This window comes from Poecile atricapillus, chromosome 3 (genome assembly GCF_030490865.1).
Source record: "Poecile atricapillus isolate bPoeAtr1 chromosome 3, bPoeAtr1.hap1, whole genome shotgun sequence".
Lineage (NCBI taxonomy): Eukaryota > Metazoa > Chordata > Aves > Passeriformes > Paridae > Poecile > Poecile atricapillus.
This window is the reverse complement of record NC_081251.1, coordinates 100,785,441-100,811,731: the sequence shown is the minus strand read 5'-3', so window position 1 is coordinate 100,811,731 and position 26,291 is coordinate 100,785,441. Positions and strand designations below refer to the sequence as shown.

Sequence of the window (26,291 nt, the reverse complement as noted above, 5' to 3'; positions counted from 1 at the left end):
AGTGCATATAGCATATTTCTTTCAGTGCAATTTTTTGGTGATCTTTCAAAGGCTTTTCTTTTTTTTAATAAGCATTAAATTTAAAATTATGTTTAAGATAAGGTTAAAATGCAGACCTTCCATATCCATGTTTCTAAAGCCTTGTTGTATTCAGCATAGCACTTTTGTTGTCATAAGTAATTTCCCATTTGGGTGTAAAAATAGGTCTGTGAGAGATTATTCTCTTACCAGTGGCATATATGATAGGTGAAGGGCAAAGGTGGGAATGGAAATAGATCCAGAGTTCTTGTGGCCCCCTTTGTGGGTTAAAAGTGTAAAGGTATCAGATTTAATGAGTCTGTATTACAAGTAGGCAGTTATTTTCTAGTTAATTATAATTAAAATCAGAGGATTCACTATTTCAAGGAGACACATTGAGTCATTTATCTAGTTCTGAAGTAATTAATTCTTTGAATTCCAGTGTATGAAAAAAAACTTAAAATTGATTAAAGGTGAGCTTTAAAAAAAGAAGTCCAGAGAAAAACAGATGGTCCTTTCTTCCTGGAACTGTAGCTTTGGCTTGATGAATTGTGTGCAGTAAAGTTTTCAAAAAGAGATATTATGTTTCAGTAATCTCAATTTCAGAAACATTCTTGCAGCATTTCAGTACATCTTGCCAAAACTGGCGTCTCGAGGGAGCACTGCTCTGCTCTTGGCTGTTGCTGCAGTTTCTCATCTGACATCATCAGAAGCTTCTGACACATTCTGCAGTATCAGTTTTCAAGGAGAATTTCTAATGGCATTGACAGTTTTCTGCATGGTCTGACATGATAGGACTTCTCTACACTACTTGTAATAGATAGGAGCAATTAATATTCTCAACTATTCTCAATTAATTAGGAGTAGCTTGGGAAGTGATACAGATTATGGTGCAGTCATGGAACACATATGGTTCCAGTAGGTACCAAGGAACATACAAGGTTGTGTCAGATGACCAGATAGTGACTAGGAGATGGTTTTAATTTTTTTCTCAATAGTTTCTTTTGTGAAAGTCTTCTTGTGATAACCAGTAAGGCTTCACTGGGAATAGGTGTGTGTTTTAATGATGGACAATTTGGAGTTTGAAGGTGTTGGGTGAGCTTAGAGTAATATTTGAATTTTAATGGTTAAATGTGCATCAATATATATGTGAAAAATGAATTGAAATTTGGGGTTAATTTGAGCGTTACCAGATAAATTTATGGAAAAGTGAGAGAGGGTAACCAGAGGGACTAATGTCAGTGCATGGCTGCTACATGAGATGATTTTAATTCTACTTTTGCTTAGTGCAGATGGAAATATAAATACCATCATAATTCATTATAAAAATGTAAAGTATGCAGGTGTTTTCAGGCACCATTGACAGACATATTTTGAAGGCTTCCCTGTTTTGAAAAGGCTCACTAAGGCTGCTAAAGGAGGGAATTACAGTTGAAGCAGACTGGGACAGGAACAGGTAAGGAAAGGACAAGATGACAAAGGAAAAAAGAGGAGAATAAGCAAAGCTGACAAGCCTGGAGTTGTTAGGAGTAGAGATAACTGAGTTACTCTGTCCAGATCTTCATCTCTGGATCCAAGTATTCTGTGGTTAACATTGTTCTCAGAGAAGATTGTAAGACGTAGGAGCTTTTTAGTCGTTGTTTTTCACTCATCTGTTTGCACACATGTTGTAGCTCTCAAAGACTCAAGTTAAATGCCAGGGGGGGAAAAAATAGGACGTTTGCTCTATTTCAGCACTGGGCTTAGCCCCACCAATCTTCTACTACACGTCAGTTGATCCATTATAGCTGTCCAAGTGTGCGAGCCTCGCCTGCAGCAAGCTCAAAGTAATTTGAGTCATCTTGGTTTTCAATGAAGCAGGGCAAAACAACTCAAATTATCCTGTCTTTGCCACAGGCTAAGAGCATGCACACCGACAGCTATGATGGATCAGCTACCATGAAGTAAAATATTGTTGTCACTAAGCCTAGAAAATTTTAACACTTAACTTGATTGGAATATAGCTAAAACAGCACACTGTGGAGGATCTGGACACATTTATATTGGCATGGCAGTGTTTGGGCTGCCACAGCTACTTCCATAGGTAAGGATGGAAATGCTTCAGCAAAAAGTTTCTTTGCTCAGGCAAAAGCAAATCTATAGTTGGATTTACATTAAAATTCTTATCAATGAAGCATATTAGTTAAAAAAATTAAAACTGTAGCCTACTGAAGTTTCTAGTATAGCTCCTCTGTCAAGTATCTTGCATTAAAATAGGCTGAGAGTTTTGAGAGGCTGTGATGTTTTGTCTTCTAGCAATTCAATTATGAGCTGCCAGACTTAATTACAATAAAGTTGTTATCCTACGTGATTTTGAAAGTAGAAGCTGCAAAGCATGCTCTCTAATGGCAAGCACAATTGTTATTCTACCAGTTAAACCTGGTGAAGACTCTCTTGAAGAAGTTCTAAGTGTGAATGAAGGATTATTACTTTGCAGCAGAAATGCAGCTTAAGTTGGCTGTAACCTTATCTGACTTTTTTTTTTCCCCTTTTGTAGGGAAGAAAAGCTTAGGGGCCTGTTTCCCAGCTTGTCTCATCCAGGAAAGGCGTAATAGGTTTCTCCCACCCCTGTCAGGAAAAAAAAATCCCACAACCAAAGCCAACAAGCCTGTGTTCCATTAAACTTTCCTTGTCCTTTCTATATAATGACTCCATTTGTTCTCTAGCCCTTCCCATCTCCAAAATACACATCAAAAGTGTGAGATCAGATGCTAATTTCTTTCATTCTCTCCATTTTACAGACAGTAAGTGATGGAGGGAGAGGTTGTTTTGTCCAAGCTCACAGAACAAATAGGAGCAGAGTTAGGTTAGCATGTTTTCCCACCTTGCACTCCTTTACTGTTATCAGTGGGTTATGCAGGATCTGTACAGCTCAGCACTTCAGGCTGGGTTCCTTTTGTGGTCCTTCATGGAGGAGATGAAGCAGCTGACAGGATGCAGGCCTTTGGAAGAGGTATTTTGCTGTAGAATCTCTCCCCATTCCTGACTGGCAGCTCAGATGACACATCCGTGGGAGAGTCTCACACTGTTTGGTAGAGCCTGCTTGTTCTTCCTTCCAGTCTCACAACTGAAGGTTGTTTTCTTCATGTCTTTGGAGATTTAGGAGTGATGTGGGGCTTTTATCTAGATATGTATTGGGCAAGACTCATCTTTTTTAATATTTAGGTTTTCACGTGCTGTTTCACCTTTTTGAAGTATTTTTAAAATGCAGAAAAAGCTATTTTCCAGCCATCCCAGGACCTTTGCTCTAGTTTGCTTTACTTTTGAGTGATGTTATGTTCTGTTATGTTATTCTGATTTTACACCGTGCATCAAGTCAAATAAAATTCAAATTAAAATTTAAGATGCACTGTAACTGAAGAGGTTTAATAGTCTGTAATAACATTTATGGCATTTTGTAAGTAGCACTAATATAATGGTAGAGTTAATCATCTAATTGTCCATATTCCATAAAAATGGTATAATTTAGGAAATGAAATAAATTTTTGAATATGAAGTGTGCAAATCACATCCTTCTGAACCGTGATTAAAGTACTGAATATTGAAAGAAGGTCTACTTTCCAAGAAGATGATTTATCTCTGGGTGCTTTATATATATGCACATGTCTTGCCACTACCATAATGAGTTTTTCCCACATGCTTTCACATGCTCTGTGTGTGTTCCTTGGCTGAGAGATACCAATTCTTCAGTGGAGTATTCTTTCTAGAAAGTTCCACAGTTATATTTTCACAGGTGATGCACAGGCCACTGTATCTGAGTAGCTTGTTGACAACATTGTTCTTGCCCTGACAAGGAAATCTTGGACTGCAGACCTTGTTTGAAGAAGCTTCTAATTGTATTCTAAGTAAACAGTAAGGTAAAGCAGGGGTTTATACTGGCACATCCTATATCCTTCCACAAGAGAATGAAGCAGAGCAAAGGAAATGCAGAAAGCATTAATATTTGGATGGGACTTAAATGAACATTAAATTTAGAATAATTAGGTACAGAAATAAATACATGAGAACTATGGGGAAGTCAAAAATAAAACTAATCGGAGCAAGACCAGAATATTTTTGGTTTTTTTCATTTACCTCTAACACTGCTGCTGTTAATTGGTTTAGTAAGGAAAAAGAGGCTTGGTTAGGCTCCACACACATTGAAAGAATTGATATTGTGTAGAAGCCATGGTAAACTGCACAGGGATATATATGAAATATACAGTCTGAACATAAACCGGATATGATCGTAAACATAATTTTAAAACAGATGTAGATTAATGTTCAGAATCTGTTAAGGCAAGGCAATAGCAAAAGCATAGTGGTTTTTAAATGGACACCTCTTAGATTGAATCAAATTTACAGATACACTGAATCAGATGATTCACTATAAAACCAGGAGCACTACTGTGAATTTATATTTGTGAATTTTATCTCTTAGTTTATCTTGTAATTTGCTTAAAGAATTCACCCAATCAGGTAGTAATCATTCAATTCATTATTCTTCTATTTACTAAATTATTGGAAATGAGCATGGTTAAAGAAAACTTGCCAGGAGCAGAAATTGTACTTTACAAAATTGTTTCAAGAAGCATTTTTTTCTTCATTTTCCTAGTTTGTGCTCTCAATTCATTATATTAAATATTAAAAAAAAAGTAAATTAATTTGCTTTGGGCTTTTAGACTTAAAACTGTCTAGGAAATAGAAACAACAGAAAAATGCCCAATTCTGATTGAACTTGCAGACATGTGCTTATGAATCTATACTGATTAAAACTTAACAGTGTATGTGCACAGTAACTTTATACCCTGGCTTCCTGTGTGATTTTCTATGTGCCATAATCTTTCCAGTACCCACAGGTTTGTAAAATAGGGAACATTCAGAACTGCATACTTGTTGCCTTGTGGTAATTTTATGCAGCAAAACACTTGGAGTAACAAACTGTTAATGGCCTAATTATTTGTGTACAATGGGATCATGAGCTTCCGAGTGATTTCCCTTATTAAGCCTGGATGTCTGGTTCCCTGATGCCTCAAAAGCCCTGATCAGGACCAGACCCCTCTTGAATACAGGCACACTGAAAAAGGATTTTATTTTTGACCAAGATAGTGCTATGAAGAAAGAGTGACTAATCCAGTTGTAGAAAAGAGAGAGGATGAATTGAATATAATAGCAAACCCCACAGTTAGGCCTTTTACCTTCCTACTTGTTTCTGTAATTTTGAATCATTTATTGAACTTGTTTGCAGGGGGTTAGTATTATTAATTGTTCTGTTACAGCGCTACAGTTAATATACATATATACACCATTTTCTTGAGGGGTGTGTGTGTATGTTTGCTTTCAATATCAGTCATGATATCCGTCTTTGAGATGTGACATTTTGGGGGATATCTAATTTCTGAGGTTATGTACATAAAATTGTGATACAAAACCAAACAAAGACTTTTTTTTGGCACAACTCAGCTCTTCTCTCTTTTGTTCATTGTTCCATCCATCTTTAGTATCTGCTTACTTTCAAATTACCTTTGCAATGAAAACACACTAAGGAAACTTCTGCTTTGAGTGTTGTTTTTTTTCTAAAGGATTTTGGGGTAAGGAAAATAAAAGTGTAGGGTCTTAGAATTAAAAAAGCTTTAGACTTCGAGCTAGCATTTTTAATACAATGCTCCAAATTCTTGACCTGCATAAGCTGTAGTTTGCTTTATCCCCAAGACAGTAAGAAAATTCTGATGTACAGCACATCTCTCTATTTCAATAGCAGGCTTTTCTTTTTGTGCAAGTGCTTTTTTTATGCACAGAATTACGTCCTAATAGGATACATGCCATTACCGTGTCTGTGTTCCTAGAGATTTTAAGCTGCTTGTTTATTTTTTCAGCTCTGAAAAGTTGATTTAGAGGTCAGTGTGGTTAGCTATACTCTCTGGTAGATTTTTGCACTGCTGATTGGCAATTTGGAACAAGAGCTGTGCAGTGTGATGCTTTTTGTATGCCTTTCCAAGCAATGTTAGTCATCCAGTGTCGGCTCCGATAAGAAGATTATTTTAGAAAAGAAATGGATGTGCATTGTTATGGTTTCTTTAGCTTTGCTGTTTCTCTGCTGTGTTTTTGTCATCAATGATTTCTTAAGAATCTGCAAATCCAAAGGCAACCATTTTTCCCCAGTCTAGTAAATTTTGACTTTGCTAGGAAAATTCCTGTTGTCCAGGAGCCTTTAGAAAACCAGAACTGCTGTGCAAAGAGACCAAAATGTATTTAATTTTGTTGAACAATATGTTGACCTGAACTGAATAGCAAGTCTTAGTGCAGGCTGCACATGAGAAGGGACTGCCTTCTGCTGCTTTTTCCTAAATATTACTGATTAGCAAACCCTTTCATTCTGCCCATTTATTTACTGAACTCCTCCCATTTCCCAACGCATTCCCTTTTGGCCCCCACACCATGTCTTGGACTTGTAACATGTTGTTTCTGCAGCAGCACAATGCACTGGAACAGAAATCAAAGCATGAACTGCTTTTGCTTTGCTCAAAAGCAGGCAAGAGTGGGGCTTCCTTTCCCACTTGACACTTGTGGGGTGGTGAGACACATGAACAGCAGACACTGTCCCCACTGATGCATGAACCAGGGCTTTACAGAAATCAGGAATTTGAAGTTTTGTTGCCTGGAGGCCTTGAAACATGAGCAAATGTGGAAATTTTGCCACTGTCCTAGATGGTAAAATAGCTTGGCCCAGCATGCTGTGCTGGGGTAAGTCAGGAGGAAACCTGGGTCCTTTACTCTTAGTTGTCTATCTGTTAGATAATATCTTCTTATTTGAACAGTAAGTTCTAAAAGACTATTTTATCTAATTAGATACACACTTAAAGATAGACACATTCTTCCAGAACACTGGATGTTATTTATTGGAAAGGTTAGAAAATCAAACCTGTTGTTTATCTTAAAAACTGGATGCCTCCCAACTCCTTTCCCACTCCTTCTCCCTGACATCGTACTGTCATTACATTACTGCTTCTGTTTAATTATTCATAGCCCATATATAACACCACCACTTAGAGCAGGAATGGGAAACTACTGCACTCTATCCTCTGCTTTATGCAGTTTAGTCAGGTAAAGTACAAGTCACCCAAGCAGCCTCTTTTGTTAGTAGCTAAAGGTGTTTATAATTTGATGCTCGCAGTGCTGTTAGGAATGATAGCTAGAGTGAGTTTATGTGCAAGTTTTGATATAGTTTAAAGCCTTGTGCTGCATGAAGGAGGGTAGCAGAAAGGATGGGATCTGGCAGCTTTTTCCATATTCCCTTTGTTATGGACCACAATCACTCCTAAGGAGCTGCTGACCTGGGAAAGTATCAGCAGGCTTCCTTAAGTGAGTGTTTATTTTGTTTATTTGCTTCCATTATTTCAGCCTACAGACTATGCTGCAATGAGCACGCAAGAACTGAATAATTTAGGCCTGATGTGTGATACCACATAATAAAATGGCTTAGCACAGTACAAGTTTCCATATATTAACTTAGGTTAGTGTCCTGTGTACGTAAAACATACAAAAGGACCGGGCTGAGGGTTAAGAACAGTTGGAAAACACTGAAACCACAGCAGAACTTTCCTAATCTCTGTGTATTTTTCCAGTGTCCTGTAGAGCATCTACATTCTCACAGTTGTAAATGCTATGGTTCAAGGCATCTCTGTTTCTGCTCAGAGAGATTTTGTCCTTTGTATTGTCCGTTTTTATGAATTTGATATCAGATGAAGTATCACAGAATATCTCAAGTTGAAAGAGGCCATCAAGTCCAACTCCCTGCTCCTCACAGGACAGCCTAAAGCCAAACCATGATCAGGAGCATTAGTCAGGTGCTCTTTGAACTCTGCTAGGTGAGATGCTGTGTTGACTTCCCTGGTGATTGACCACCCTTTCAGCAAAGGGCCTTTTCCTAATACCCAGTCTGAACTTCCCCTGATGCAGCTTTGTGAAGTCTCCACCTATCTTCTAGAGGAACCAAATGCTTGGGCACCATTTGGTGTGAAAAGATGTCCTCTTTATATAACACTAGTGTGGAAATGAAGCCTTGATTAGTTTAATTTCAAATACTAGTGTGGCACCATTTACTGTATTGTAACAGTAGGAGATGATTACATGCTGAAAGATAGCATAGTTGAATTTCATCAGTTATTTTAAAGTTACTGTAAAACATACCTTTATTTTGTTCCTGCAAACAATTTGTTTAGACATGGATAGCCTCTGTTAATAAAGCTGTACTGACACTTCTTGATACTGCAGATGTGGGAATGTGATAGGTTCATAAACACACAAAAAAAGTTGTGGTCAAAGTTGAGTTTCCTTTACAGAGTGTTTTTCACAAATTTATGAAAATATGCAAATATGAAAAGATTTGCTGAGACTGCATTCTGGGCATTTCTTAAGCCATATAACCACTTCTAGTATTCAGTTATCTGAATATCGTTGGTTATCTGGGTATCTGAGATGCATTAGGTCCAGATTGCAGATGGCATGTTAGTTATTCATGTTCCATCTGTTCAACTGATTTAAAAATTAGAAGTATTTACCCCATTATGTAGGTCACATATCTTTAACAATACAATTAATGTTTCTAACCAATACAGAAGAGATAATGTTAAGAGATAAAGCAGGTTAATGTATTGTCCAGGCTGATTGACTTACAAAGTTGTTTGAAAAACGAGTGACTTGAATAAGTAGTTTTCTAGCATATGGTCCTTATGAGATACTGCTGTGAACAGAATGTAAAGGAATCCTGTAAAGGGGAGCTGAAATGGAGGGCAAGAATAACATGCTGTAAGTCACCAGCGAAGTAAAAACAGGCTTTGAGAATGGTGGTGAGCAAAGAGGAGAATGGGCAGCTGTGATGTTTTCTCTTTGATGTGCAGGATCTCTCTGCAGATTTTCTGCTGAGATACAAGCTCTACAAGCTCACCAAGTACGGTGGCAAGGCAATGTCATGCTCTTCTGAGCCCCATTTAGGAAGGGAGCATCTCAGACGTGGTGGAGCTGGAGCCCTGATTTTTTATCCTGCTGAGCTAATGGACAGAACTTGTAATATTATGTGATATGCTGTACACGATATACTTGTGCTGAAAAGAGCCAGGAACACTTACTGAAGATAATGGGGTGTGACCCCTGAGCTGCAGGCTCAGCAGCAGTTGCACTTCACTGCATTACATTGTCAGTTTGATGGCAGGCTGCAGATCTTTGTATGTTTTAATACAAACAAATACATATATATATATAATTTGTTTTTTATTCTAGAATCAAGTGTAAAGAAAAGCTTTGTACTTTCTTCTATGAGAAATGAAAATTATAAGTAGGTATATGTAATAAAGCCCCCAAAGGATCAGATGGACACTTTGTGGTTTTAAATGCTTTACCTCAGAGAATCATGGCATTGTTTAGGTTGGAAAAGACCTTTAAGATTATCAAGCCTGATCACGTCCCTAAGCACTGCATCCCTAAGCAACACATCTACACAGCTTTTAAATCCTCCCAGGGACAGTGATTCAAGCACTTCACTGGGTAGCTTGTTCCCAGGGCTAGTGTGACAACTCTTCTGGTGAAGAAATTTTTCCTAACATCCAATCTAAACCTGGTGTAACTTAAAGCCATTTCCTCTTGTCCTGGTGCATGTTACCTGGGAGAAGAGATCGACCTCCACCTCACTACAACCTCATTTCAGGACAGCATTGATCTCGTTCTTGGTCTGGTAACTTGAGTTTTGAATGCATTTGGGAATTCTTGTTTTTTACCAATCCAAAACTCTTTTTACAAGGTAACCAAGTGTTCTTAGTAAGAGTTGAGGACAGGTGGACAGCAGATTGGGTCTAGCATAATTTATAAAATTATTTGGAATAACAGACACTGTGGAAGTATCAGAGTGAAATGTTGCTAAAGGTGTATTTTTTTACATTTTAGGCTGGGCAATGCAGGTTGCAGCCTTTGTTTTCGTGCAGAGAAAGTGGGAAGATGACAAGAGTCACTTTGAAAAAATGCTGGATTATTTCTGTGACATTCGTGAACCACTTCAACTCCTCATCTTTCCAGAAGGAACTGATCTCACAGGTAGGCTGCATTTGTAGTCTTTTAGGGAATGTTCAACATGGACATTTTTTGTTGTTTATGGAAAGAGTTTAAGAAAGTTCAAGGAAGGAGCAAGACTTTGTTCTCATGAATAGTAGAAATTATAGTAAATCATCAAACAATGTGCTGATTCATGTGAGAGGCACAAACATAGTTCCACTGGGAGACTTTGCCAGTTATTTCTGGCAATTCTATTGATTTGCAATGTAAGTTAATTCTTCCTGAAATAACTTACATTGCGAATCATCTGATGATTGGCACTGCTTTTTATTGGTCAATACTGTACATACACTGCATTAGAAAAAGCAGTTTCAAGAACTGGAATATATCACTTGCATGCTCCCATTTCCTGAATTACTGCGACAAAATAATTTCACACCTATGAAAGAGTGATTGAAAAGGACTAATTATTCTGTTTGATTTCTTGCCTAATGTTTTAAAAGGGGAACATGGAGATACTTGTTCCTTAGGCCATGTAAGCACTGTAAGCAGTCTGTAATCTGCCTCTATATGGGAAATATCTCTATAAAACAAATATTGAGATTATCATAGGAGTAAATGTAATGAGTTTGACCCTGTAGTATTAATTTTTAATCAAATATCTTCCTTAATGCAGGTATCTTATGGCATCATTAGGAAGCTGTTAATCGGTGTTCAAGGCAACTTGTGCCTATAAAAGAAAATACTGTATGAATGTCTGTGGTGGTTCATGCCTCCAGCATGATGCCTGATTTGATAAGTGTTATCTTTAAATAGAAAATCAATTGCAATTAAGCTTCTAACTTTTAGCATATTTAAAAGATTTTTGCTATACTTTCCATTGCAGATATTCTCAAATCATATTTTATTGCAAAGCCACGTAAGTATGGCATAAACATGGTATAAAAATAACTAGCATATGGTACTATTTTTTCTTCTGTATTCCAAATATCCTTAAAATGGCTATGTATGTAGTATTCAGATAGGATCACACTGTAGGGAATTGTCATCACTTGATCAGCCTTCCTTAAAGAGGATAAATTCATTGAACATTCTTGGACTGCTTCACAGGATACTTTTTGTTGATTTGGTTATCTTGTATCTAGTTAGGAAGAAGGGTGGAATTTTCTTCACTAAAGGAGTGGTGAGGCACTGGCACAGATTGCCCAGAGCAGCTGTGAATGCCCCGTCCCTGGAAGTGTTCAGGGCCAGGCTGGATGGGGCTCTGAACAACCTGGTCTAGTGGAAGGTTGTCCTGTCCATGGCAGAGGGTTGGAACAAAATGATCTTTAAAGTCCCTTCCAACCCAAACCATTTTATGAATCTGTGAAATTATCTCTCTTCAACTTTTTTTTCTTGAATTCATGAGGAACTGTGTCCTCCTAGCTCTAAATTATGAGATACAATCTTTATCTTATTCATGGAGTCAGGAGACATCTCCTTAGAGCTCTCACACTCTGAACAGGTATTTCCATCTCAAGATGTCTGAAAGAATTGGATTGTTTGGAATTTATTCCATAAATTATGTATGCCTTCTAATCTCTAGAGAAATCTAATATTCCTGGGAGACAACAGATTTTTAAAGAATTGAGAACACTTTGTACTGCAGCTTTAAAAAAGATTTGGCTGAGGACTGAGACAGCCACAGTGTATTAACATTTGTGCTACAGAGTTCAAAAGACTGGTGAGGATGCTTTCACCTGCATGTAAAGCTGCTTAAGGAAACACAGGATTTTCTCTGTGCTGTAGCTACTGATATAAATGACTTAGGCTGAACTTGGGTAATGCTGTTGATACCATCCACGGAGAAACTCAAGAGAGCAAGTTTCTTTAAATAATTAAAAAAAAAACAAACTAATTTAATTTTGAACACAGGTTGATTTTTTTTTTTTTCCTTTGGTAAGATAATTCTGTTGTTCTGATTTTCCTTCTTTACACCTGTGTAACATGTTCTCTTTAGCTTCACAATGCCCAGTGGAGATGCACTAACTGTGCTGTTCTGCTGAGCCCACCACAGGTGGATGTGAGCTGCCCAGGAGGAAGCAGAATGGTGGGAAGGATGGAGTGATGAGTAGGAAAGACAACAGGACACTGCTGTGCTGGCTTCTGAGAAGTTAAACTGTCCTATGTTTACCACTCTTAAATTGCCATCAAATATTGAATACACTTGGATATTACATTTGTGTATAAAAGGATGAATAGAGATGAACAAAACCCTGGGATTTTTTCTCTGCTAGTGAATAGTTCTCCCCCTCTGATTGTCTTCAGGAAATATAGCTTAATCTACATTTTAAAATACTGTAGGAGACAGGAAAAAATCCCTTGACAAGCTGATCCTGACCAAGCAGTAAATTTATGCCATATAAGAATGCTAGAACATAATGTATGTACCATTTTGAAGAAATTATTTCCAGAAAAATGTTGTGTTATTGACATATTTAGGACCTGTTGCAACCTCATGTTCCATCCTCTAGAATAAGAAGTAAACTGTGACTTTTTTCTGAACACTTGCTCAAAATTCTAGTGAACGTTTTGCAAAAATAGAGGCAGCAACTCTTGTTTTCTGACCAAATGGCAAAACTGCTAATTACTTCTGAAAACAAAATTCCTCTGGTGCTTAAAATGAAGAATAGCATTCTACATCACTGAATAGCAGAATTGCTGTGCTGCTTTGTGCTGCTGTAATTTTTTATCCTCTCAGTGGCCACATGACAATAATAGATTTACTCCTCTTTATAATATTTTCAGGTATTTGAGAATGAGATTTCAAATAAATGTAAAATAATACTGTATTTATTTATATATGGGCTACTGCCTGACTTTAAAGTGCTGAAGTACTTTGCTCTGGAAGATGCTACATAAATAAATTTTAGAAAAAGTAATGTCATGAACCCTGAACATTTGTATTTGCGGACTGGATTGTATAGGGGCTGAGGTAATAATTATATAATTGTATACTTATTTCTGATAGGTTGGCCATCTTTTCATTCTGGAGTACTTGAAGGTTAAAGCTCAAAGGTATTTTATTGTAATTGTTTAAAAAGAAGCCCTCAGCAGGTAAACATGTAGCCAGACTTTCTGAAGCCCTGAAGAAAACAAAGCAACCATAAGTCTTATGCTTCCGGAAAGCTGGAATACAACCCGTCATATTGCCTGTTCTTTTGTTTTTCCTGGTGTTCCTTACAATATTATTTGTAGTAATTCTTCAGAAAGCAATGACAGAAAAGAAAAAAAAAAGTTGCTGTGTTGCCCTGTGCCTGGTAAAGCCTCATTTCCTCTGGATTTGTGTGTGCATCCCTGTACATGGTCCTTTCTTCATGCCGACTGCTCCTTTTTCCGTGTCTTCCCTTCCGTGTGACGTTTCCTCCACAAAGCTCTTGCCGCTGCCTTGGCAAGAGGTGTCTTGCCGTGGCTGCCAGTGCCTGTGTCACGCAGTGCACTCTGCATGCTGTGCTGAGAGCCCTGGCACACAAACAGCCATGGAGCCTGCCCTGGATCCTCCCTTATTCACATCTCTACTCTCAGAAGCTTCCCTTTACCCAGTTTTTTCTAAAGCTTCTGCTGGGCTGGATTATCTTTGAATCTCTTGTCCCTGATCAGCTTTATTTGCAGGGGACAATAGCTTCAAAAGTTAAGGGGAACAAACAGGTGGACAGAGTGTGATTGCACAGAGCTTTTTTCCTGGAGGAACAACTGAAAATTGAGTAGGAAAGCTTGCTGAAGTTCAGATTTTGGCAGGAATGATGTGATGTGGATGACAGAAGGTAACAACGAGCTGCAGTTGGATTTTTAACTTTGTTAGTAAATGTGATGTGCTTTGGTAGTACAAAGAAAATACTGATCAGAAGAACTGGTAGGGGTTGCTCTAATATGGAATAAGTTGAAAGTAGCACAAGTAAGAAAAATGGCTTCATTTTTTTTCTCAAAATACTAATTGTGAGCCAAAAAGGTTTATCATTTCTGTGCAAAACCCTAACAGATAAATTAGGATTTTATTTATTTATTTAATATGAGAGACTTTTGGAGTATTCATTTATTCTTTCACTGTCTGGCATTAATATAGTCTGAGAGTACTTGAAGTCATACAAGAGCATGCATGTTTTTATCAGCGTGCTTTTATCACAAGTGAAATTAAAGGAAAAGGTAGTACTTAATATCAAATTTCAGCTCACAAAGTAAAAATATTATTTTACTAAAAAAAATTAAATTAATTCATTTTATGCATAGCTTTTCAAGAACAAAAGCAGTTTATCTTCTTTAAAATCTGTAACTCAAAAATCAAGGAGGTGGGTTAACATAATTTCTTCCTTCAGTTACTTCAAATGAAATTTTGAAGTGTGGTGCTTCTAGAAAGTGCTGACTTTGAGTTTTTCCAGTAATTTTAGAGAGAGGCAAATGGAATTTGGAGAAAAATGGGGAAAAGTGTAATCAAATTATTTACCAGAGGTGGCATGGAAGCACAAAAAAAAGTAAGAAGTTTTGGCCATAATCCTTAAATTCTTGTATTTTTGTGTAGTTCGATAGTTTCCCTACAGAAGTGTCTAAAGACTGAAATAAATTGGATGGTTGTACCTGTCATCACCCCACAGAACATGTTCTGAGAGCCTGCATGCCTTAGCTGAAGGAGACGGGGGAGGAGAGGCAAATTGGTGTGAGACCTGAGGAGACAGAGCATGAAGCAGCTCTGGAAATGTCCCACATCACGCTCAATTGATGGGCTGGCAGCTTTCCATAAAAATAACTTATTCTCCTTATTCTTTTTTAACACCAAATAGGACCAGTGGGTTAAAACTCTCCTAAAAGGAATGATGAGCAAAAACTTGGGGACTAAATTTGCTTTGACTTAAACATGTAAGAAAGAAAATACTTGTTCCTAGAAAGCAACACTTGCTCAGCTTTTCAGAGGGTTTGGTGACAGGGGACATTACCTGTAGCCAGCCAAATGGTGTGAGTGGCCTTTTGTGACTGAGGAGATGTGAACTGACTGCATTTCCAGACCCTGTTTCAAGAGCTGCTTGACGCTATTTGTGTTGGTAGTTTGGAAGAAAAGAACATATATTTCCTCTTTTTTAAGGAAGTTTTTAGGCATCTTTCACTTTTTTTTATTATTCCACCTAAGACTATTATTAACTTGCCTTTGGAACAGTAAGTCATCTGCATAAGTTTTGCAGCCCTGACAGTGTAGCCTGGTCTATTGATCAAGAGATTTTAAAGAGTCGTTTGTTGTGCGAATTCCCTCAAGTTGCAGAGGATATAAAAATAAGTTTCTGATTTCCTGGATTGGTTTTCTAACCTCTAGGTTTCATAGAATGGGGAGCATCACATGTTCTGCCTTTTGTTGGCTCTGGTTCTGAGCAGCAGAATTTGCTCTGAATCTCCCCCCAAAAGTTTGGGCACTGGTGTCTGGCACGAGGATCCCAAACAGCAGTGGGCACCAAGGTACTTACATTGCATGAGATAGCAGTCATAACATTTAGTCATAACTAATAAAAGAGTAAGAAACTGGTTTTTTCCATTTCCAGGATTACAGGAGGGGGAGGAAGGGCATCATTCCTACTTTTTTTGTAGAGTGGAGGCTTATCCTACCCTTGCTTTCAGTATATCATCTAAGCACATTGACCTTCCTGACTTGCTGTAATAAATAATGTTTAATGCACAAAGACCTGTGGCTTTATAGTTGTTAGGAAGGGGAGAGGGAGATGATTTTTCCAGATGACAATGATCGTTGTATTAGCTGGGAGCATTATTCTAGTTGTAAAATCCCATTACACTAGGGTCATGCAAAAGGGGAGGGGAACAGTCTCTGTTACATAAAACTTACAGTCCAGAGGCAAGACAGGCATACAAATGTCAGGAAATAGCTGAATAGTGTTGGCCAGTGTGTCGATGTCCAGCTGTTCACACATTTCAGAAAGGCAGTGTAGTAAAGGGAAATTTGGAAGATGTTTTGCAGATGTTTACAGTGAGTTCTTTCCAAGTACTAAGAGGAAGTTTGAAGATGATTGCTTCAAGGCGATGGACACTGGAGGTCCCAGATTTTTCTTGTAGCATCAATTAGGTTTTACTCAGAGAACGTAGTGCGCTTTCACTTCTTGATTATCCTTTGGTGCAAGTGGGAGTGTTTTGCAAACATCAAGGAGTTGATTTTCATGCTCCCTCTGAAGCAAAGTGCTAGTGATCAGACACACAGAGATAGTTTTTCCGAGTGCTCATTAACTGTGTGCAGTTTGAGATGCCTAAAACCTAGAATTTTTTTTTAGACTTCTTAACTTTATGTAGATGTATATGGCACTTGTGTCTCAAAACTCTAATTGACTTGATTTGCAGATTTTCTGAAGTGAAACCCAAACTTGGATATGCAGAAAATGAAGAAGATGATACTTCTCTCCTTTGGAAACAATAATACATTACCTTAAGAACTTTTGTGATGAATTAAATTAAAACATTTTACTTGAATCATCCCAGAATCTAGAAAGGAACTCTTGATTTGGGTATTTTTTATAGGAACAAGCTTGGTCATCAGTGTAATTTCTTAGAAAATGGTTTTAGTTCTTGAGCTAATACTGGTGCACCCAAGAGGTAGAACCTGTTTTTTTTGGAGGGGCTTTTACTAATTACCAGATTACTATTGCCTCTTCAGCCATTCCAAGTCTGGCTCTTGGCTCACTTTGCAAGTTTTGCCATTGCAGTGGGAGTCTGCAAGGCAAGTCCCCCTTGCTGATTCAGAATAGTCATTTGCTGTATTGAGTAGAGTAGCAGTTGAGCAGACAAAAATAGATATTCTGACCATGTGGTTAAAGACATAATGTATATGTCCAAGGGAAGATAAATTAAAGTTACATAGCCAAGTGTAATTTTAGTATTTCACACATTCTGTAATTTTAGCAATGCTTTTTGAAGCTGTAATATTTTTCAAGTATTTGTATGTTTTGGCAATTTGGCAAGAATTAAATCTTTGGATCCTCCTTGCTGAATCACTTGCTTGGCTACTGTGCAACAGCTTTCCTTTCCTCCAAATCACATGGTCAAGAAATCTGTGCAGTGAACCTTAAGGCTTGCACGTATGAAAAACAGCATTCTTAGGCATGGAAACAGTAGGTCACAGGGAAAAAATATTTAGTATGGTGATACAGCATGTATTAATTGGTAGACAAACCTATAAGAGGGGCACCGGCATTTTTTGATAAAGAGGTCATATAATTTAAGGAAAAAAGAAAGATGGGGGCATGTTGCATTACAGCAAAAAGAAAATCTCTCACTGCTGTTGATTTGTTTACTTGTGTTATTGTGCCTTTACAGGAAAAAAATGATGAGGATTGTAAAAGGAAGGATTTATCTCTAAGTATCACTTCTGTTAAATGACTAAAAAGTGATATGTTTTCCATTACTTAATCTCCCATCTCTGTTAAGCTTAACTGTGCAAAAGAAAGATATTTTTCTGCTTTAAAAAAAGATTGCTGAAGCAGTGATTTTGTTCCATACATCTGTTGCTGGGATTTTGTCTTTTAAGCACTGGTAAAACTTCATAAATATGAGTTATTAAATAAGTTATATGATCAAATTGATTCTTGCCATGTTGCCAAGGGAACATTGCATATATCCATTGCCTTTTGGCCCCAGGGGAGGCACAACAGGACCCACAGTAAAGAACTGAGTGTAGCCAGCAAAGTCTATTTGGCTGTTGGCTGAGACTGCTTGGAAGAGCCTCCAGCACATCACAGGAGAAAACATTGCCTCCTCTCCACCTGTCTCCAGAATTCTTTGCTTGAGTGTCCATGTCTTCCTTGCTTAGGGGCCTCTCTTAGCAACAGCCCTGAAAGGCCTTTGATTTTCTCATGAGAGGTTTTTGATTACCAGAGGTTTGAAACACGTTTGTCATGGGGTTTAGCCAGGGTGCTTTCCAGCTGCCTTGCGTGTACTCTGTGTGCAGTGGCAGGCATGTGCTGTGGCGCTGAGGTGCTTGGTCAGAGAGTTCAAATGGGGGTAGGTATGTGCAGCACAGGCTGATGAACAAAACGAGTTCAGAATGAAGATGTTAAATACCATTTTAAGGTATTAGATCAACTGCTTTCCTCTTTTTAATGTTTTCTTTCTGAAATAAGTTTAATGTGGTTAAACATGAACTTCAAGGTATTTTTGTTCATAATATCAAATCTTCATTACTATTTGTTGTGCCTTTTGAGTTGACAAAAATCCCAAAACACAACTGAGCCAATTAATACATTTTACTGTAGAATGGGTATTGAAGTGTACAAAGAACTATTAACAGACTATTGATTTATACATTTCAGATTGCATTTGATAAGTACTAAAGATTTGCTGATGATTTGCTAAAATTAAATGAGATGGTAAAAAGGCTTTTCTTGCAATCCACATGGCTCTTCCTCATACCATGGTATGGCCAACTGAAAGCACACGTGTCTGCCTCCATATCCATACTGTGTGAGCTGCTGTTGTACTGTTCCTGTCGTGTAATCATTCCATTTAATCCATGGTCTGCTTGCACAGTAACACAAAGTGCTGCTTCTCCTTCTCTCCTCAGCCAATACCAAAGCCCGCAGTAATGAATTTGCTGAGAGGAATGGACTTAAAAAATACGAGTACGTCTTACACCCGCGAACGACTGGATTCACCTTCGTGGTTGAGCGTCTAAGGGAAGGTAATCCTACTCTGTCCTTGTTTTTCCTTTAAAATGATTGTAACATAGAGAGATTTGAGAGAGTTGATAACAGACACTGATATCATCAAGAGGTATGCAATGAATGAAAGCAACTTTTGTGTAGTTTTGTTTTAAATATTTTAGTCTGCCTTGCGATCTTACCTCAGAAAACTAGTGGAAAAAATCCCAAGGAAGTTCAGCCTGTACCGTCCTCAACCCCAAGGGGGTGGTTGACACTGAACACACAGGCATGTATGTCACTGCCCTCTCTCAGAAGGCTCCTGGGTTTAAGTCTGAGAGCTAAGTAAACAAATTGTTATGTTAAATGGACAAGGGGAATGCACAGTGTATGGAAATGCAGCAAGGCAGCTGCCCAGTGCTGGCAGATGTTTTGGGTGATGGTGCCTCAGAGAAGTTGTGTGAAATACGAGTTGTGCTGCTTGGCAGGGTGGTGGGCAAGAGAATGTGCGACACTTACTTTTTACCCAGAAGTGGTTTTCTATCCCAGTATTAATCTCGGGGTCAGGGTTAAGTCCCTTTTATCAAGAGAACAGAGTATGAAGATGTGATTGTTACATTGAGATGTTTGGGAATTGTTTTGGGAATGGGTGTTTTGATGAGGTTTGAGGCCATCGGGATGTAATCTTTAAATGGTACAGATGTGGCAGGGATTCAGGTACAGATGAATGAATATTTGCAGGATATATGGTTGAAGAAAATAAACATGTACAGTAGATATGAAGTGACTTTTTTATAGGCTGGTTCTTCAGGGAAAACGAATTCTAGATCTTTAACACATGCTGGTTATTTCGACTGCCAAAAGAAGAAGTTTGAGATTATTAAAAAGAATAGGGCCTGCTGGTAGGTTTTTTTGCTAGCTGGAATCTTTGCTTAGATTTTCGAAGCAGACCTGGCTTGCATTTTACCTGCTTCCTCCTAAGCAGATATCCTAAAATCACTGTAAGCACTTTGGAATTTTGTCCAGCTGGACAATCCCACGTATCTATTTGACCCTATTAGTATTGCACATTCAGAGTTGGACACCTTAGATTTTTATCTCTCTTGAATGTTTATTACTCAATTTGCTGTAGTAAAAATATTTGCCACATACACAGTTTCAAAAGCTTATTTTACTTATAACTTCACAGCATTAAGTTTAACAGTATTTCAAACCTGGAATAAATTTTCAGTTAAAGAAATTTTTTCCACTCAAAATATTAATAACTTTAAAAAAATCTGTATTTGCTGCAAGAACAAGCTTTGCGGTTCACAGTAATTTTCTAATTTTCTAAAAATGCTTTTCTCTTCCAATGCTCTATGAGCAATCTTTGCAAATTAGGCTGTTGGGTTATAAAAAGGAAAATATTTGAGACTGATTAATTGATTTTATGCAGTAGAAAGCTGGGGTAAAAACAATAACAATCCAGCCTTTGAAGTGGTTTTATGTCTCCTTTTTATTTAAGGCAGGCAAATGTTGTGTGAAATATTAATGTCCCTTTTCTCTTGAGTTTACTAGATATTGGGTACTTTGATAGGCATCGTAAGCTATGTGTATTATAACTGTATGCTATTATGTAGTAAATTATGTGTGAGAAGGTAGTTCAAGTAGCATTTTAAAGTTCTTGGTTATTACTTGCTAATTTAAGAATTGGTTTTCAACTGCTTCCAAGTGTATGAAATGGGGACCATTTGTGTTGAAATGTTTTGGGGTTTTTTTATAAATATATATACAACCCAACTGTAGTTGCTGGGCATTAAAATACTTCAGTATATTATACAGATGCAAATCTATATCTATCTCTGTCTTTTCGTCTGTACAATATAGATATAAAGGTTGATACTCAGATGTACATTGTCCAGTTGGTACCTGGTACCTGGTGCAGCTCTGGTTTGAGTTACAGCTTTAACTGATAGAATGTCTTTTTTACAATCCTAATTTGTGATACTAACAGTAATAAATAAAAAACAGGACTGTCAAGGGATACAGTGTTAACCTGAGTCCCCATTTCTGAATTGTTTTAATGCTACAATCATAGTAACAATCATGTAAACAGATTTCTATTTTTATTCCTCATAGTTTCCTATTTTTATTCCTCATAACTGCAGGCACAAAGCAGTGTCTGTGACTTTAACATGTAGGAGGGAGTGGTGGAGATTTTAACATCATGTTTACGTCTTTGAAAGTATTTTTGTGCATAGATGACAACCTTATTGCCCTATAGCTCTCCTGTGAATACATTTTGGCTCGTGGCTGTTTTCCATTCCTGAGGCTCAAGTGTCTTTTCTTCAGGCCTGAGTAGATTATTTTGCTCCAAAAATAGGTTGATGAAAAGAGGGGGAAAATGTCATTAGAAGTTTAACTGATTTTCAAATGTTGAAGAACCTAATTTAATTTGGCAAGAAGCCTGATTAATATACATTACAAGCTGTAGCATGAAAGAATTACCAGTTATTATATAAAAGTAACTATTAGTGACCCTTCTGAATAGGAAATGAAGAATCAGGTGAAAATAACCTTCCATAAAATTTTGCCTGTATTTGTGCAAAGGAGTTTATTCGAAGCACTGTCTGCACCCTGCCAGCATAAACTGAGCAGTTATCTGTTCTTTGCTTTCCATAGGTGGCAAAAAGCACTCAACCTCCTTTGGCTGGCTTTTCTCTCTCTTATATGGTCATTATTTCAACTATTTGGTCTTTTTAACCCATAGATGCTGCTATGATGGTTTCTAGGTCACTGCTGAGATTATGGGAGCTAAGAAAAAAAGATCTATATGGCAGCCACCAAAAAGCAATAAAAGTTGTTTAGGTAATACATATCCTATATCCTGTATCCTATATATCCTTGGCTTTTGAGTCATACCTTTTCTTTCCCCATTCTGGCTCTTCTAAGTGGTAGCTCTTCCCCCCCTAAGCTGACTCTTGTAAATAGAAACCCACATAGAAGCTGACTGGATTTTCCTTTCATTATGCTCCGGTGCCAAAACAGTGAAAATATTATTTTATTTTTAAATGATCACATTATTGTTTTCTCATTCATAGAAACCATAGAATCACCCAAGAGTAAACACAGACTGTGAACATGCTTTAGATGTTTAATTAATAATATATATACTCAGGAGAATAAGGACTGCAGCTGTTGCTAGTTTTCAAGCAAGATACCTCGTTGGTTGACTATTGATGGAAAGCTAAGAGAAATAAAATAGGTGATTTGCTTCTTTCTGAATCTGTTCACTTGATTAAGTGAATCATTTGTCTTGTCTGAGCTGTAAGGAATCTTGGTTTCAGCACCTGGTAAAAAACTACTAGAGAATTTTGCTGTGTTTTTTTGGGGAACAAAGGTGAGCATTTTTTGAAAGACAAAGGAAGAACATGTGAATGAGCAACAGAAAATGAACTCCAGGCTCCAAAATGAGGATTGGTCATTACTTCTTTTTTAATTCATCTCCCTCTTTAACCATCTCCTAAAATCATATTTAATCCTTTTTTTTTAAGCCTGAAATTTTGAGTAGATGTTATGTATGGAATAATTTTTGGCAGGACTTGGATTAAGGTAACTCATCTCCTTTTACAATATGTGGGACTTTGAAAAGGGCTGAAATACGAAGGAATTTAAATAAGACTTTTATAAAATCATGCCTTTAACAATGTTAATTGAAAACATTTGTGGTTTATGTAATGTTCTTGAAGATCCAGTTTGTGAGATCCTTCTATAAGAGGTCAGGAGGTTACTCGGTATAGGTTTCCAGACCTGTTTGTGTTTTATAAAGTTTTTCCTGAAGTGCCAAATGACATTGAAAGTTCAGCTGACTTGAATGCTCAGTTTCAAAGAGATGGAAAATAATACTGGTTTGATTTGATTCAATATTGTCTGGATTCATTGAATTACATATATTATCTTGGCATAATATCTATAATTGTGGCCAAATAGTCTGTCAAGAGAAAATAGCTGTTTACAAATGTTTTCTTAAAATTGCTTCATGGCTTTTAAACATTTTCTCAGTAAGTATTAAGACAGAGCTAACGCTTTAAAGCATCATTAGAAGATTATTCATGCTTTTGTAGACAATCATTTCTGCCAACATTAAATTTAAACTGACCTCTTTTTGACACTTCCTCTACAGCTATCAACAGTCTTTAATAGCTGGATACATTGGACTGGATGTTCCCATTGTGGGGTTTATATTTTACTGGTTGTACAGTATAATGACTAGTCAGAATTAGTTGTCTTATTATAGTATTTCAGCTTTGAAGTTTTTCTGTTTCATAATTAGGCAACTGAAAAAAATATTGCAGATAACATCTGCCAACTGCAGCATCCCAAAATAAACAAAGATACATATTTAACATGCTTGCCTTCATTGCACATCCTTACTGATGGAAAGAAACTGTGATTCTCATCGTTTTTCCATGATTGGTTCAGAATTGATAGTTTTGCCCTAAAATTAATGTTTATACACACACAGTTGAAACTAGTCTGTATCTTCTAATGTTCATACCTGGGTTTTACAGTTGCTTCAGTAATTACATGCAGGTATTCCAATAAAAATATTCATATATATATAAAATATTCATTGCTAGGGCAGGAAAGTTTTCTTCAGTGTTCAGGTGTTCAGTCCAGGTTATCTCTATATAAAACTATGTAAATGTTTTAATGCTGGGAGTGACTATTATGTAGATTCACTAGTAGTGTAGATTTGGATTTTCTGGGAATTAGAGTATCCAGATATGCATATTTATGTACTGAACGCTTTGTGGCATTTATTTGGGTTCTGGTGCAATTTGCTTACCTGGCACTTTTGAGCTAATAATGTAGGGAGACAGTTTGTGATTTGCAGATCAGTGCTGGGGGCAGTCAATAGGAGATGATGATTAAAAGTGCTTGAAAGCTGATACATAGTTTGGCTCCCCATTGCTGAGGTGTGAAGTAGCCAGGGTTAGGCAGCAGGTCTTTGTGAGCAGTGGAAAGCTTGCTGTGCACCAGGAATATTTATTAATGAAACCCTTCACCTTGAAGTAGCCAGAGTTGATGAGCTCCCAGAGCTTTTTTCTTATTCTGACTGAAAGGGAGGCAGGAGGCTGCTTGTATGAGTTGATGAAATGTCAGTGAGAAATGCCACCAGGAGACTGCTAAGGGTTTGTGTTCTGATGGCGCTTATGTCCAAATCACCTACAGCTTACAATACAGGTGCCATTAGTTCTTTCAAACATAAATCAAAGCAATACCAACTTCTAAGTGTGTTACATTTTTTAAAGGAAAAATTGGTGCAAGTGTGAAAATCAAGTCTATTCATCGACTGAAATGTTCAGGCTATAGTAAGTGGGGTGTATGAATGAATAAATGTACATATTAAATAAACTGCTTTTTATTTTGATTGCATAGTTTCTTTCCTCTTTACATATATATTGGGTGAGGCATGTGGGTCTTGGTCACAGAATTACCTGCAGAGATTTTATGTGCTCAAACAGTACTGTGTAGCAGGACTGCAGCAGTTTCCAGGTTTGTGCATAATTTGTCTTGTGTGTAACAAAAGGTACAGGACGTAGAAAGGCCCCACATCAAATGACAGAAAAGGTTAGATTTGTTGTTTCAACGAAATTTAGCCTCCCTCTTTGTGACAGAACAGATTTCTGACTCCTAGAATTATATGTTGGTCCACTGCCAAAATTTCTGTGGGTTTTGGCGAGGCCAAAGCTTACACACTGACCAGCACTGCCATCTCTCAGAGCAGCTCTTGCCTGTTTGTGCTGGTTGCTGGGTTGTGTAAACTAAAACCAGTCTGTTTTTGAAACAGGAAAACATAAGTGTCACATCAGCCTTAGCTTTGGGTCTTCAATCAACTAATTTCACCCGTATGTCCATCAGATTTGCAGAGATTAAACAGCAGCTCTAAACCATCATTCCTTAATGCAAGGAAATTCTTTCTTCACTATTTCTTTTTCCTCTGTGCATGTGTTCCTCCCAGAGTCATGTTACTAAGTAGACTGATACTCTGAAATTACTGAGCTATTGTGAAAGAGCTTTGAGCAAGTTTTTAGCTGAAAATGTAGTATTAGGGCTTCACTGACTGCTGTAATTGATCTTCTGCTTTTATGAGACTTGGATCCTGTGCATTAAATAGCACAGCCTTTGATACAGAAATATCAGTGTGTAAACTGAAGTTTGCATGCTTTTTATGCCTTTTGTGTGTCAGTAAAAAATTCATAACATTAGTTATATATATAAAAAAAAGACCTTGTTCAAAAGCATGCTTTTATCACTGGGCATGTCTGTGAAATTCAGCAAAGCAGAAAATCGGATGCAGGCTGTTGTGCTTTATTGCAAATGCTGACAGTTGTCTCTGTACTCTGGAACATGGGAAAGGGCAGGTCGACTTTTTCCAGAATCATGTTAACTGCTGATGATTACCATGTCTTGCAGACATCTGCGTGTGTTGGCTGTGATGTACTTTTCAGAATGAGCACCAGCTTTCTATTAGATATTTTCTGGCCTTTGGTACACATTGAAGTTTCTGTTTCTCTTCTTTCATGTCTTACTGGAGCAACATTCTGCAGTGTTCGCCCCACCTCTGTGGAAAACAGTCCATTGTTTCAGTCCTCCTGGGAAGGGTTTGCTTTTTCCAAACCACTCTTTTCTGTCAGCCCCCATCCTTTCCTCTTTCTACCTCCCACTGCTATTGAGAAGGGAGCACAGCCTTTCACTGGAGGGTTTAGGGTGCAAGATTCGCTGCCCCTTTAGTGTTTGCAGGGTGACATGTTGCTGTTTGTGTCACCACACATCTGTGATACTTCATCAGAAATACTTCAGGTTTTACGTTCTCGAGCCTATCAACGTCCACCTCCTGCAGTAATTCCCTTGCAGTCTCTCACGTGTGAGTCATGGCTTGTGACAAGCAGATACACCATGCACTGGATCATTTTCCATTTACCTCCTCACAGGTTATTAATAGTTGCAGTGGTAACCATACTAAAAAGTTATCATTTGCCAGCAGTTACCCCACAGTGGTATTAGAGGTTTCCACTGTTTTCCCTTGACTCAGAATACACAGTATCTGTGGTAACAATGTGGTAATGTTTGGCGAGTGTGGACTTTTTTAATTGCTTCAACTGGAGGCCTGGAATGATGTTAGCTCATCAGATTGCATATGTAAAAATGAAGCTTGGCCACAGATGAGTTTAGGAAAAATGATTTTTCATGAAAAACTAGAATTATTTTCTTCAGAATGCTGAAGATGTTCCTGCTCTTTGGTTTTAATCTAATGTTTATCTCCTCTTGAAGGTATTTTTAAGAAAGGTTTTTCTAGTAGCTAATGTGCTTTGACTAGGTGGTGGACCAGGACTGTGAGTCACAAGGTGTATCTGCTGGTCTAGACTGGGTCAGCATCTCTGTGGGTGTGTGTTTTGAAAGGTCATTCATCTATTTGGGTGTTTTAAATACTGAGCTTTATGGTTGTTTTTAAAGACTTATGACAGACAATAGGTGAGCCTGAGATGAAATCCAAGTTCATTTTATTAC

The 26,291-nt window shown here is 37.6% G+C and overlaps 1 protein-coding gene across 2 annotated transcripts in view; it reads left to right on the top strand.

Moving 5' to 3' along the window:
- LCLAT1 (lysocardiolipin acyltransferase 1) overlaps positions 1–26,291 on the top strand; it is a 112,032-nt gene that overhangs the window by 42,544 nt on the left and 43,197 nt on the right. For both annotated transcript variants that reach the window (XM_058835372.1, XM_058835373.1), the window contains 2 exons: positions 9,976–10,122; positions 18,662–18,778. In XM_058835372.1, the coding sequence (XP_058691355.1) occupies positions 9,976–10,122; positions 18,662–18,778 (264 nt within the window). The remainder of the gene's footprint in view (positions 1–9,975; positions 10,123–18,661; positions 18,779–26,291) is intronic.